The sequence below is a fragment of the Eucalyptus grandis genome, chromosome 5, assembly GCF_016545825.1.
Source record: "Eucalyptus grandis isolate ANBG69807.140 chromosome 5, ASM1654582v1, whole genome shotgun sequence".
NCBI lineage: Eukaryota > Viridiplantae > Streptophyta > Magnoliopsida > Myrtales > Myrtaceae > Eucalyptus > Eucalyptus grandis.
In genome coordinates, this window is record NC_052616.1 from 58,721,083 (window position 1) to 58,735,685 (window position 14,603).

General features: G+C 41.4%; 1 protein-coding gene across 1 annotated transcript; it reads left to right on the forward strand.

Moving 5' to 3' along the window:
- The first annotated feature begins 3,894 nt into the window (after nt 1-3,894).
- LOC104447065 (putative receptor-like protein kinase At4g00960) lies at nt 3,895-7,346 on the forward strand. Its single transcript, XM_039313982.1, has 7 exons — nt 3,895-4,681; nt 5,385-5,531; nt 5,870-5,997; nt 6,143-6,353; nt 6,442-6,679; nt 6,769-6,904; nt 6,999-7,346. The coding sequence occupies exons 1-7, from the start codon at nt 3,895-3,897 to the stop codon at nt 7,344-7,346; spliced, it is 1,995 nt and encodes a 664-aa protein (XP_039169916.1).
- Nucleotides 7,347-14,603: the final 7,257 nt, after the last annotated feature.

The window sequence follows — 14,603 nt, forward strand, 5'->3', positions numbered from 1 at the left end:
CGTAGGTCCAAGATCTGTTGCGACCCGCGATCCAAAGAATGGATATCCCATAAAGGGTAATGTCCGGCTTAAAAGCTCGAGATGGGTTCTCATTAACGAACACACAATCAATCAATCTCGGCTCAGGACACCATGCATTGCACTCAAATGTCTCCATTAAAATAGTGATTCTGGCCTATTTTTCTTCATAGTAAAAACACTCGGTGAAAATAGTCGTGTATGGGTACACGATCAGATTGAACCCGAAAAATTCATATCCTCCAATTTAAAATTCCACTGTTTTATCTAGTATATAAAACTATTTTTGGTATTAAAACCTAACACTCGGGATTTTTTGAATAAATATTGAAATTCATAATTTTTGGAATAAATTACCAAAAATCCAATCAGCACTCAATTTGCACAAATTAACATCCAATTGCAAAAACTGAGCACATCATTGCAATCAACACGAAATTTTGGTCACCAGCTATCCCGGTCTAATTTCCGGAAAATATTTAATAATTAGATAATTACTAAAATTAATTAAATAAATCAATTAAATGCCAAAATTGCTTACCTAGGCCGAAATTGCCAAATTAAATATCGAGACAGCCCGGAAAATTCCCAAACCAATCTAGATAATTAATACAACCTATCTAGGCCTTAATTAACTTAATTTAACAACTTAACATGCAATATTGGATATTTAAATAACTAATCTGATCTAACTAATCACCTAAACCTTAATTAACTTAATCTAATTACCCTCTAAGCATAATTAACTTACTAATCGAGGTTTAGTGAGTTAAATCAGTTGATTTGTGATCCGCTCAAACCAAAACGATAGGAACGCGACAGTGGTTTATAAACCCCAAAGCGGGACCGCCAACGGGGGCTCGAATCAGGCCGAAATCGGGCCTCAAAGCTTCGCGGTTGCTGGGCATGTTGTTTCGGTTTCGTGGAAGTGAAACAGCGGCTGGTGGTGGAGCTGTTCCACGGTGGATGCGAGGTGGGCTGACCCCGACGGCACGACAACGACGGAGGGGAAAACCGGCTCACGTGGGCTGTTCGGCTCGTGGACAAGGAGAAGACGTGCGACTCTGCTGTTTCGTTGAAGAAAAACAAGGGTTGACTGAGGAGAGTTGAATTGTGGACGAAGCAGTAAATAAGTAGCTTCGATGACACCGTTGAAGTGCGTGGGCTGTGACGTGGGGGAATTGACCGAGCATGGCAATAAGAGCGAAGTGGTTCGTTGGTGGGGGAAGGGAAAGAACAAATGTGAAAGAAGGAAAATGAAAGTAAGGACAGAAGCAGCTTCGATGGAACAGAAGCCCACACGAAGAAGAAAGGGGAGGAGAGAGGGGGATGTTGGCCAAGGGGAAGAAAAATGTGTGAAATTGAGAGATAAGGATGGTCGAAAATCAAAGGATGAAAGCCAAAAGAAGACCAAGTTGCAAAACTTGATTGGCTGAGAGGGGGAAGAAAGACGCGCAAGTGAGAGGGAAATAGAGAGAGAGAGAGAGAGAGAGAGCTGTGACGCAGGCGAATTGACCGAGCGTGGCAGCAGGAGCGAAGCGGTTGGTTGGTGGGGGAAGGGAAAGAACAAATGTGAAAGAAGAAAAATGAAAATAAGGACAGAAGCAGCTTCGATGGAACAAAAGCCCACACGAAGAAGAAAGGGGGAGGAGAGAGAGGGGGAATGTTGGCCAAGGTGGAAGAAACATGTGTGAAAGGGAGAGATAAGGATGGTTGAAAGTCAAAGGATGAAAAGAAGATCAAGTTGCAAAACTTGATTGGCTGAGGGGGAAGAAAGACGCGCAAGTGAGAGGGAAATAGAGAGAGAGAGAGAGAGAGAGAGAGAGAGGTGGTCGAAGGGGGGGGGATAAAATAAAAAGGAAATTTCCTATAACCAAAATTTTTGGTCCCACTTACTCTTATTTAATCCAATTTGGTCCCCAAAAATCCCCATACTAAAATATTTGATCCTTACTTACTTTCTTGCATCATAATTTCCCCCAAATAATAAGTCTTAGGCAACAAAAACAGTCATTTCTCTCAATTCCGAATTCTATTTCCATTTTCTCGGAATTCGATTTATGAACAAACCTCTCCGATTGAGGTCCAGTTTTGTTGAAGAAAAAGCTCACACAACTTCCTTTCACCAAGTAGTTCACATAGGAGGCCAAAATCCCTTCAATTTGACCAATCCGACTTTTCGTTCGTTTTCCAAATTGTCCGAATCGATTTTTCGTAAAAATCCCGAACTTGCTGAAAATTCCTCGAAAGATGAGTCGATGTTCCTAAAATAACTCGTGATATGACAGAACTTTCAATTTCTGAAATCGGGTTCAAATTCGCGGTTAATTTCAATCGACATGACTTTAGTGTAATCTAACATACCAGGTAGCTTTTAGGAATTTTTAGTGCAATTGACCCGTGGTTGATTTTCTTTGAGCCACATGTACCTTTTCGACACATTGGCGACTCTCGATTATCGTGAAAATCTCAAGGTTTCAAATATGGATACGGGGCACCAAAACAATAGAATAATCGGTCTAGTATCGATCAGCGAGAATTTTGCAAATTAGTGGAATCACCCACGTTTAGTCACATATCTCAGTCAAACCGACCTATCTATGACCTCTTATAGGTTTTTGACTGTGCCGTACTGACCCTCACAGACCAACATGATCGAGCAGTCGATTCCTAGTTGAATTCTCAAGTTTATTACGTTAAAAATCCATTAACGGCTTCACATGATAGGCTAGTTATCTCGTGAGTGGCCATCTCAGATAAAAGCACTATAGTCGCATTGATGAAAGGCCCAACTTATCCAATCGAAATCAGAACCTAAAAATCAGAATATCACACTATTAATGGTTAATAACGAAAAAAAAAAACTCAAATCGATACATATGTAATAAGTTTACCCTAAATTAATGTTTCAACTTCCAAAAACTGCAAATTGATATACATATGATAAATTTACTCCAAACTAATTTTTAATCGTCAAAACTATAAATTGACATATTTATAATAAATTCATCCCCGTTAATTTCCGTTAAATTAGATTAGTGCTACAAAAAAATCACAAACCGATACACTTGTGATAAATAAAAAATAAAACCTAAAGCTGATAAATCCGTTAATTGTCACGTCTCATTTAACTTAAAAATTTGATAATAAAATTTAACGGAAATTGATAGAAAGTGAATGTATTACGAGATATACCAATTTGATATTTTTTTTGTAGTTAAAAAATTAGCTTTTGATAAATTTGTCACAAATTTGTTGGTTTGGATTTTTTTCATGATGTTAACCCTTCTAGTGATCACTAATTTTCTAGCAAAGAAAGAGAAAGATTCAATGAATTAATCCATATTAAAGTTCAACACGCCACAGCCCTCGTCCAAGAGTAAAAGTTGTGGACGAAATAGATTTCCACAATCTTTAGTATGAAAATAAAACACGTCACAGGCACGGGAGGCTACTATACCTGCCTATCCGGTAGTAACGAACCGAAGTCCCGATGTGGTGTTTACCTTTACCATCGTAAGGCCCCCTAATTCTCTGTCTATTTTTATTTTCCCGACAAAGAGGGAATAGGAGAACAGCGTGGGGTCTCTCACCCCAAGGCAGTTCTCCCACCCGTTTCCTCCATGAGTCTTTTAAGGACTTGCTTAGGTTCCATCCAAGAGTAAAAGTTGTGGACGAAATAGATTTCCACAATCTTTAGTATGAAAATAAAACATGTCATAAAAGTTGTGGACGAAATAGATTTCCACAATCTTTAGTATGAAAATAAAACATGTCACAGCCCTCTGCAAGAGTAGAAGTTGTGGACGAAAGTATGCCTTTCGACATTAATCAAAGAAAGACCCGAAACGACCAAAAAAAGAAAACCTAAGAAAAATGGATTCTCCAAATCTCCGTCTCTTGCTTCTTCTCGTGTTTGCTTCCGCCATTAACGCCCAAGATTTCTCGCCACACGCGATCTGTGCCACCACCGGCAACTTCACCGCGAACAGCACCTACGAAACCACCCTAGCCACCCTCCTCTCCTCCATATCCACCACCAACTCCTTGCCCCTCAAGTACGGCTTCTTCAACGCCTCCTCTGCCGTCTCCGGCGCCTCCCAAACCATCTTTGTCATTGGCTCCTGCCGCGGCGACTTTACTGGCGAGAGCTGCCGCGCCTGCCTCGATGCCTCAGCCTCTGACATCCGCCGCCTCTGCCCCCTCCAGAAGGAGGCAGTGCTCTACAGCGGGAACTGCACCCTTCGGTACAAAAACGCCTCAATCTTTGGCGAAGTTGTGGTCGACCCCGACTACTGGTTGTACAACCCGAATAACGTCTCGAGCCCGGACACGTACAACGCGGCACTGACAACGCTGCTAGGTAGGCTGCAGGGCGAGGCCGCGGGTGGCGGCTCACTGAGGAAGTATGCGGCAGGGAACACCTCAGCAGGGTTCGACGTGATCTATGCAATGGTGCAGTGCACACCGGACTTGACGGAGCAGCGGTGCATTGACTGCCTGGTGAAAATCATCTCAAGGCTCACGGGCTGCTGTGCCGGGAGGATAGGAGTGAATTACAGGGCGCCGAGTTGCCAGTTCCGGTATGAGACCAGTTATCGGTTCCTCAACCCCATCGGCGAGCCACTTCCGCAATTGCCTCCACCACCGCCTCCACGACCAGGTACATTGGCTCTTGTTTTGGAGTTAGGTACACGGGGTTTGTGTTTTTCTTTTTCTACAATCCAAGTGGATTACGATCATCTAAATTATCAATTATGTGGATTCCACTTGAGATTCACACCGTTAATCGTTCAATTGAGATAAATCTACATGCTCTATTTACCATGCAATTTCTTTTTGGATCGATATATGATCTATAGACCACACTATTTTTTGTCCGCATTGGATATTTGCTTTTTTGCAAAATAGAAGGTATGGTTCGGTCCATTTATTCAGCAAAAATGGGTATGAGTCCATGTCTTTATCTTTAACGCATCCACATGGCTAATAGTCAACTATCCTAGTCACTTCATTGAATCACAACTTATGACATTCATAGCTCTCAAGCTGTCACGAGATATTTAATTTAATAATAGCAGATATTCGTTGCTTCTCATCATTCATCACCACCAATTTGATGTTTCGCATCAACGCAGAAAGTTTTTTTTAACAGTGAAAGAATCTTTGCTTGACGAAATCAAGAAATCCGAATAACTTTACCTTGAGTTACCGAAGAATGGCGTGATGTATATTTCACATCGTAACCTGTGGTGCGTACTGTCTTCTTGTTATATGTTTGCAACATGCGTTTCGTTTCCGCATTCAGATTGCCGCTCTAATAATTTCTTCAGTGTATTACTTAGTAATCAGTGAGCAATGATAAAAAATTGCTCTTGCAGGTGGAAAGGGCAATTCGACGAGGACCGTGATCATTGCGGCCGCCACAAGTTTTTCTGCAGGACTTCTTATCGGCATTCTCATACTCTTGATAGAGAAAAGGAAGAAGCAGCAGCGCGGAGAAAGAGTTGAAGGTGAGTTTTTGCATTTTGGCATTTGAACATCAACTGATAGGAGGTTAAAAAGATCACGAAAATAATGAAGTTGACCAATTACTACGGCATTTGCACCAGAAAAATAGCAAGAGCTACGCAAGTTGAGAATTTCGAAACATGGAATTGATACTTCCATCTTTACCTTTCATGCGTACTGCTCGTACATCTCCATGTACACATTTCTCATTGTCCATAGTTACAATTGGCTGATTATGGAGGCCAAAATAGCAAGTCGAATGCTGGTGCAATTATATATGCTAAAAGTTTGTGAAACTTTCATTAAGAAAACCATGAAAAGAAAATGATGCTCTCTCTAGGTGAAGTTGAGGATGAAATTAGCACGGTGGAGTCACTGCAATTTGATTTCGGCACTATCAGAGCAGCAACGGATAACTTCTCTGATTCCCGAAAGCTTGGACAAGGCGGTTTTGGTGCTGTTTACATGGTAATAATTAACAAAGCATCCTCCAGTCTCTTGTATTCAGAATTTAAGCAACAAAATGGTCACAGATGACATCAATCTGATTCTCTTTGAAATGCTTCAATGTACCAATCAATACTCACATGGACCTACTTTGATGAAAATTTAGGGCCGGCTCTCCAACGGACTGGACATCGCAGTGAAACGACTGTCCAGTAATTCCAGCCAAGGTGAAGTAGAATTCAAGAACGAGGTCATGTTACTAGCTAGGCTACAACATAGGAACTTAGTCAGGCTCTTAGGTTTCTGTCTAGAAGGAATCGAACGACTTCTCATTTACGAATTTCTGCCCAATTCGAGCCTGGATCAGATCATAATCGGTATGTTTCTTGGGTTTCATTCATAAAATTAGATCCTCACGAATTGAATAAGGGACATCTCATGGAACATGATTTTGCCAAAATGTAGATCCTGTGAAGCGTGCGAATCTATTTTGGGATAAGCGTCACAAGATAATAATGGGTGTCGCTCGAGGGCTGCTTTACCTACATGAAGACTCTCGACTTCGTATCATCCACCGAGACCTCAAAGCCAGTAACATTTTATTGGACTCGGATATGAATCCTAAGATATCAGATTTTGGTATGGCGAGGATGTTCGATTTGAACCAAACTCAAGCCGAGACAAACCGAATCGTGGGGACCTAGTAAGTGCATCAACATCCTGGAGTTAATGCTTACCAAAAGAACAAAGGCATACTATAGAGCTAATATATGGACTTATTGTGATGCACAGCGGATATATGGCACCGGAATATGCGATGCATGGAAACTTCTCAGTCAAGTCAGATGTGTATAGTTTCGGAGTGCTAGTTTTGGAGATTGTTAGTGGTCAGAGGAACAATCTTTTTCGTATGGGCGATGACTCAGAGGTCCTTATAAGTTGTGTGAGTATATGATTATACCTTCTCATTTTGGATAATATTCTAGAGATTCATCTGCTCAATGTTTGTCAAATGTTTCTAGGTTTGGAAGAATTGGAAAGAAGGATCAATATCAAACATTATCGATCCCCCTATAACTTCTGGTTCAAGTATCGAAATTGAAAGGTGCATCCACATTGGTCTACTATGTGTCCAAGAAAACTTGGCTCGCCGGCCAACAATGAGATCGGTCCTTCTCATGCTTAACAGCCATTCAGTCACTCTCCAAGTGCCCTTGAGACCTGCATTCTTTATGCATGGTGGCATAGAATCTGATATGTCATCCATGCAGGATTACAATTCGAGGGTATCTATGATTGAGAGATCAAGCAGCAAGTCGAACCCGATCTCGAAAAACGAGACTTCTATGACCGAGCCATATCCACGGTAGCCTTGAAAAACAGGAGCTCAGCGTGCCCTCCACTTTAATTTTTGTGTTTGTCATGGTTTTTTTTTTATTTATCATCACATGCTTGTGTTTTAATTGTTCCTCTAGATTAGTAAGGAGTTATCTGGCTTCATCGGCTTGGGATCAGATCCAGACTCGTAGAATGTTGAAAGTTAAGGATGCTCACAAATAGTTGCCTTACACTTCATGTGAAAAGACAAGAACAGCCAGAACAACTTGCTCTTACAAAATCCAATAGGTCCAAGGATTCATGCCACATGTCCTGGCACTGTTTGGTTTTAATTAATTGTTATGGATGTATGCAGGTGCTTGTCCTTTCTCGTTTGATATTGGAAATATAAACTACGAAAATACATAAATATTAAGTTTCTTGCATATTTGTTTTTTTTTTTTTGATAGAAGGTAAGATATATATTGACTTTAAACCAATAAGCTATACAGCTGTATGGCAAGGGAACCCGACACCAAAATTTACACTCAAGGTGACATAGAAGTCAACCCGAGTGGAGGGTGCTGAGAAAAGGAAGGAAAAGCAGAAGAGGAGAAGAAAAACAACCAGCAAAAAGAGCAAACAGCCAAACAGTGACCACAACTAAACGGAGAGGAGGGGTATCCAACAAACAACACAAAACCACCCCAAACAAAACCAAGTTTCTTGCATATTTGTTTGGCTGGCTTAAAGCCAATATTTATTCAATCAAACCAATGACATAACAAATCGATAGCAAATTATGTTTTTTCATCGAACATTAATATTGTCAGAGTTTGAGTTAAAAATATGACTTCTATAACATAATATGTTCTCTTTATGTACTTCTGCCAAGATCACGTACCAAAGTCCACTTTCTACTTCTCTTTTAAGGATTGGATTTGGTTAAATGGGCGTATATTTGAAATATATTTTAACACCTCAACTTGTTCATTGTAAATAGAAAATGTAAATTAAATTTATTGCGCAGGAAATTTATTATGAATTGTTTGAAATGGTTTTAAGACCAACATCATAGTCCCTAATACTCAAATTTGAAAGGAAAAAAAAAAGAAAATGGCAAGACTAGTTCTCTAGATTACGGAGCATGAGATAAAACCAATACAATCCTTTGATTATTCTTCCAATAATTACGATAATTCCTCTCTTCTAATCATTAGCGTTTGTTAGGAGAAATTAGGACAGAAGATGATTTTTTAAAAGTGTATCTAATCTTATTTTAATGGACGGAAAGAGACAGAAAATATTATAAGAGGTTAGAAGGGATTTTTTCTTTTTGTCTAAAGAAATTTATATTTATTGTTCAAAAGATAAATAATAAGTACATAGTTTTTATGACAAAGCAAATCGAGATAGAGCAAGAATACTAAAAAGCAAAGCCAAATCTAGTAAACAAGGAAGATCAACGGAGCATCAACAAAGTTAAGCACACACTTGTTCAACAAGAATGGATCTATCAAGCAAAATAATCGGCGACTGATCATTGCATTCCGTGTCTTTGTTAGTGATGAACATGTGCTAGAAATTCTTTCTCCAATAACCACAACGTTGCCAGTTGGCAGTGCGCACCTAAGTTTGGCTTTCTCTACACCACCACCATACGAAGACTACCAAAATAGGTTAAACAAACATAGATCTAACATATGGAGGAACAAATCTTCATGATTCAACGAGACGTCAAAACTCTTGTGATCATCATTGAAGCTGAAAGTAGAGAACCTGTACACAAACAAAGTAGAAGAGTATCGAATCCCCAAAAGTATATTTATTAAACTCCCAAATCTAGAGTTAGATCAGGAGAGTTCAACCTCTTAAATCAAGAACTAGATCGGGAAAAGGGAGCTCATAAATCTAAATTGAGAGAGAATAAAAGGTAAAAAAACAAAAGCAATAAAATACAAACAAAATCAACAAAAGAGAGAGGAGAGAGCGAAACTAGCTCGAACCCTCAGGCGACATATTAATTTTAGGGCCAATGTTGTTGCTGGGATCATACACCACAAATTGAAACCCTCGATGAGCAACTTCACTGCACATGCAATTATCATAGCAGTACGCCATCTGGCAGTAAAGTCAATGGGAAAAGGAACTGTTGTTAGTCGAGTTAGCGAATAGAGACGTAGAAAGAAAGAAACAAAAGCGGAAGCGTTTTTCTTCCATGTGCACTCAATTCCCAGATGGGTCACCCCATAGGACGACTGACGTGCCGCGGCAGCCACTTTAAATTGCGTAGAAGACTCGTCAATTGGGACATGGGAGGAAGCCTCCCACATGACCAAAGTCTTGCAGACTATCGGTGTCACGCCCCAAACCTCGAGCGCGCCAACATCCCACCATGGTCATGCAAATGCGACCTTCCCAGGTAGTGTCGCCGACCCCATACATTTATTAATGCGCAAGCGGAACGTATTATAAAACCCTTGACAATAAAACACGGGATGGAAAAGCAGGAAGCAAAACCACAACATAACACTTCCCTAATTCATTTAAGAATTACAAACAGAGGTTTACGGCCAAAAGTCTACAAAAGACCGGCTCTTAAAAATGAATTGTCCTACGACCTACAAGTCGGACACGTTCTCCAATCTTATGACTTCACCTCTGCAACTCCTCAAGGCCAACCAAAGCTATCTGGTCGCTCTGTCCACCAGGGACCTGAAATTTTAATCCCATAACTGGGATGAGACGATGTCTCAGCAAGTTCAACCCCCTAAACCCCTATTAGAAAGAAAATACGCCCCGGGTGGCCTAGCCACATCACACGAGGACTTACCTCGCCTCGGCCTTCATCTGCGAGGTTAGCACAATTTATATAAATCAACCACGTACAATTATGATAACCAAACAACCATGGCACAATCACATTATCAAACAATTCAACCACTTGGATCGTCTCAGCGATCAATCGACTCGGCCGATTACATGTCATTCTAGCAAATCAATCATTGCTCTCAATCCCGGCCCTATAGGAAGGTTCAACAATCAGTGGCAATCACGGCCCCACTCGGCACGACCTTTAATTAGGTGGTCCATCACGGCCTCACTGGGCACGACCTCTCCTAGGTGGTACATCACGACCTCCAGGCACGACCTCTCATAGGTGGTTCATCACGGCCTCACCTTTGGGCACGACCTTTCCTAGGTGGTACATCACGGCCTCCTTGGGCACGACCTTTCCTAGGTGGTACATCATGGCCTCACTGGGCACGACCTTTCCTAGGTGGTACATCACGGCCTCACTGGGCACGACCTTTCCTAGGTGGTACATCACGGCCTCACTGGGCACGACCTTTCCTAGGTGGTACATCACGGCCTTATTAGGCACGACCTCTCATAGGTGATCAATCACAGCCAATCTCCCATCAATTTCTACACTTAGGATTTTATAAAGAATCCCTATTTATCACAATCACACTCCATTTGCCACAATCAATCATCAAATTCAAATTCTAAATACACAGCAGCGATTGGCACGAAATTATGGGAGAATAAGGTTCCAAACTAATTTTCAGAATTTAATAATATCCATATATTTCACGATCCACGCTCAATCTATAATATCCAACCATCAATTTCGAAATCCGAATGCACAGCGATTGGCACGAAATTCTAAGCAATCGGGGTCAAATAATTTTTCCATTTTTTTTATAATAATATTTTAATAATTTCGGAATATAATATAATATTATAAATTCCAGAATTCGAAATCATTAAATAATTCAAAAGTAAAACCCTATTATGTCACATCAAGGTTTTATATTAAAATAAACATACTTAACTTTAAACTAAACACACTTTAACTTAATTAAACACCATAATCTAATCATCAACCAAATAAACTAATTTAACCACCTAAGCTTACTCAACTTAGGCTAAGCACACTTAGGGCATCATTAACCGTCTAATCAAGGTTTAGTGAGTTAAACTCACCGGATTAACGAGCCGAGCGAACCAAAACAACGAGGGCGACGCGAGGATCGACTTTCCTCAAGGCGGGCCGAGCATCCGAGCTCGAGAAGGCGGCTTGAGCCAAACACCCGCTGCCATACCCATTTTTCTAGCTTCTGTTTGGGGCCGAGAAGGAGCGGATCGGTGGCTGGTGAGGCGCGAAACCGGGGCGGAGATGGACGGCGGCAACTCGGGTGGTGATTGGCGGCAGCTTCGGCGACCCTTCGGCGGCGGAGACGAGCTCCGGCAGCTCGTGGAACGCGCGAACAGGGGCGGAGGCGGCTGGGCGTCGGCCAAGCGCGGGCGAGCGCGGGCGGACGGGCAGCGACGGCGACGCACGGCAGCGGCGAACGGGGACAGGCGGAGGCATGCGACGGCTTCAGGCGACGTTGGCTGCGCTTCGCTGGCGTCCGACCAGATCTCGAGATCTCGGCAGCAAGAAGAAGAAGATGGAGGAGAGAGGGCGACGGTGAGCGGGCGCGCGGTGGCGCGCGAACGGCGGCGGCGACGACGGCACCGGCGGCGAGCGACGAGCAGCGAAGGAGGCGGCGTCCGGTCGGCTGGCTGGTTCGAACGAGCAGCTCCCCCTCTTCCCTCTCTCTCTCTCTTCCCAAGTCCAAAGGAACAAGATGATGTTGATAGGTGAGAGGGAAAAACCCCACTTTATGAGGGCCAATGGGCTCTTGCCACTTGTCAACACCCCATTCGCTTGGCTTCAATCAGCATGACATCACCCGCGTGATGTCATCTTCCACTATCTCATATCCCACAACATTCTTCAATGGGTCCAATTTCATTTTCCGCCGGGGCCTAAAACTTTGTGCAACAATTTCTTCAATTCCACTTCCAATTGAGTCCAAATTGAAGTCCATAAAATTGATCCCATGTCACCACACTTCAATTCACATCTTCACTTGTCCATAGAACCAACTTAAGTCCCAAAAGCGTGACCAAAGACGGGCCCACTAATTTCTCGAGCGAAATTGGCCATTCTCTGATTAATTTGCCGAAACACTCGGCTTGCATGAAAAATCTTCCAAAGGTGAGTTAATATTCCTAAAATGATTTGTGACACACCCTGACTTCCAATTTCTGAATTCGATCTCAATTCCACGGTTAATTTCACTTTGGCACGATACTAGTGCGGCCCAACCTACCGGGTAGCCTTTAGAGATTTTTATGCATTTGACCTGTGATTGATCATCTCAAGCCACAATGTACATCTTTGAAACATTGGCGACTTTCGGTTGTCGGGGTAATCTCAAGGTTTCAAATACAAACACAGGGTACCCAATCGATAGAAAAGTCGGTCCAGTGCCTATCGACAAGAATTGTGTGATCTGGTGGAATCACCCACACCTGATCACATGCCTCTGTCGAGTCGACCTATCTCCGATCTCTAATTGATTTTTAATTGTGCCGTAATGACCCTTGCAGATTAGCTCGGTCGAAAGATCGCTTCTTGGTCAAATTCTCGAGTCTGATGCATTAGAAACTCTTAACAGCTTCACCCGATAGACTAGTTTCCACATGAGTGGCCAACTCAAGGAAAAGAACTATATGCGTGCCAACGAAATGCCCGTCTCAATTTATTGAAAATAGAATCGGAAAATCGGGATGTCACAGTCGGTGTTTGGGGTTGGAAAAAAAAAATCAAGAGGTAAGGAAATATGGAGCAAGGATATAATTGTTGAAGGAATGTATTTCTGTTAATTGTTTGCAAGAGGGAAACGCAGAAATTATGTGAAAGAATTAAGAATTACTTTCTCTGAAAAGAGGAGTAAATCGAGAGGAAAGCAAATATTTGTATGTAAATGATATATGTGTCATTGAGTAAGAGAATGTAATAGTGCAATAAATATCTAGGAAAAGTGCACCAAAATTCATAAAACTTGTCCCAGAAGTGTAATTGTGTACTAGAACTTTCGGATAATGCAATATAATACTGGTGCAATTAAGTTCTTGCCTTAGCTCCGTCCAAATTGATGGATAGAAAAGGATGACATGACATGATTTTATTTATTAATTTTCTCTCTATTATGTGGTGGTTTATTTAACTATGTCGTCCATGATATATTAAAACGATGTCATTTTGTCCCTATAACATTTCAAAACGGCATCATCTCGTAATTACATCTCCAAATAGGATGCCCCGGTCATCTTCTTTGCGCGAGCCCTACGTGCAGCGAATCAACATTTTGAGGAAAAAAAAAGTGAGGGCATTGGAGGGAACGAAGGTTCCTTCACATAATGCGCATCAAGCATTCACTCCATTGTCAATGCTGCGTTTGACTTTGGAATCCAGACGTACTGTATTTAGGGTCTTCCGAAAATTGGTGATTTTTGCATGGCCAGAATCTTCAATTTTTTTGGGATCACTTGCTTTGTTTATGCGAATTATAAAAAGGTGTCCATCACATAGTTTTGGTCCTTTGCAGGTCTAATGGCCGACCAGTACCACAATGTCTCTGTTATAGTTTTCTTTGGTCCTTTGAATGCGGAAGTGAAAGAGACAATATTATCGAAATAAACCTAGATTAGGGTTCACTCTTTCATTTTACTGACCCTATTGTGACAGAGGTTTGGTGTAAAATTGATAAACTCTGTTACAGAGTTCCTACAAATAATACTCTCTCAAAGATGGTCTTAGGTTGTTAGGAGATAACTTTGCAGTGATTGATTTCATATTTCATCATCTACATTGTGAAATGATTGACCTAATCGATATTTATGGTGATGAAGATAGACAAATGTTGAGATTGGGGGGAACTCAAAGGAAATGGAAGGTCTAGATAATGTCAATGTGGAAAGGGTTGCATATGTGGCTAGTAATGTGTTTGTATATGTAATTGGAAATGCGGATGATGATGGGAGCCGGATTGAGGTTGCTAATGAAGATTTGGATCATCCTGCAGCTAATTGGTGGACGTGGAATATGTGAGTAATAATTATAATCTTGAAAAGATTAAAGCAAGGAGAAAGATAAAGGAATATTCAACAAGAGGTTCAACACTAGGCTAACACAAGATCAAGTGGAATCTCCCTATTAGAGGGTAGCTCCCAAAGAGAGTTATTAACTGATCCTCGAGTTCTGGATGCTTGGGGTATCAAACAGAGTATTATGATTCAGATGAGGAAAGAAAGTTTTCATTCAGGTTTAAATAATAAGGATTAAGAAGGGGAAAATATTGTTCTTTCAATAAGGAGAAACAGGTTACCAACTACTCCTCGGTCTACCAAACAAAGCGTATTGATTCAAACGAGGAAGAACGTCATTATTCGGGTTTAGATAACATGGAAAA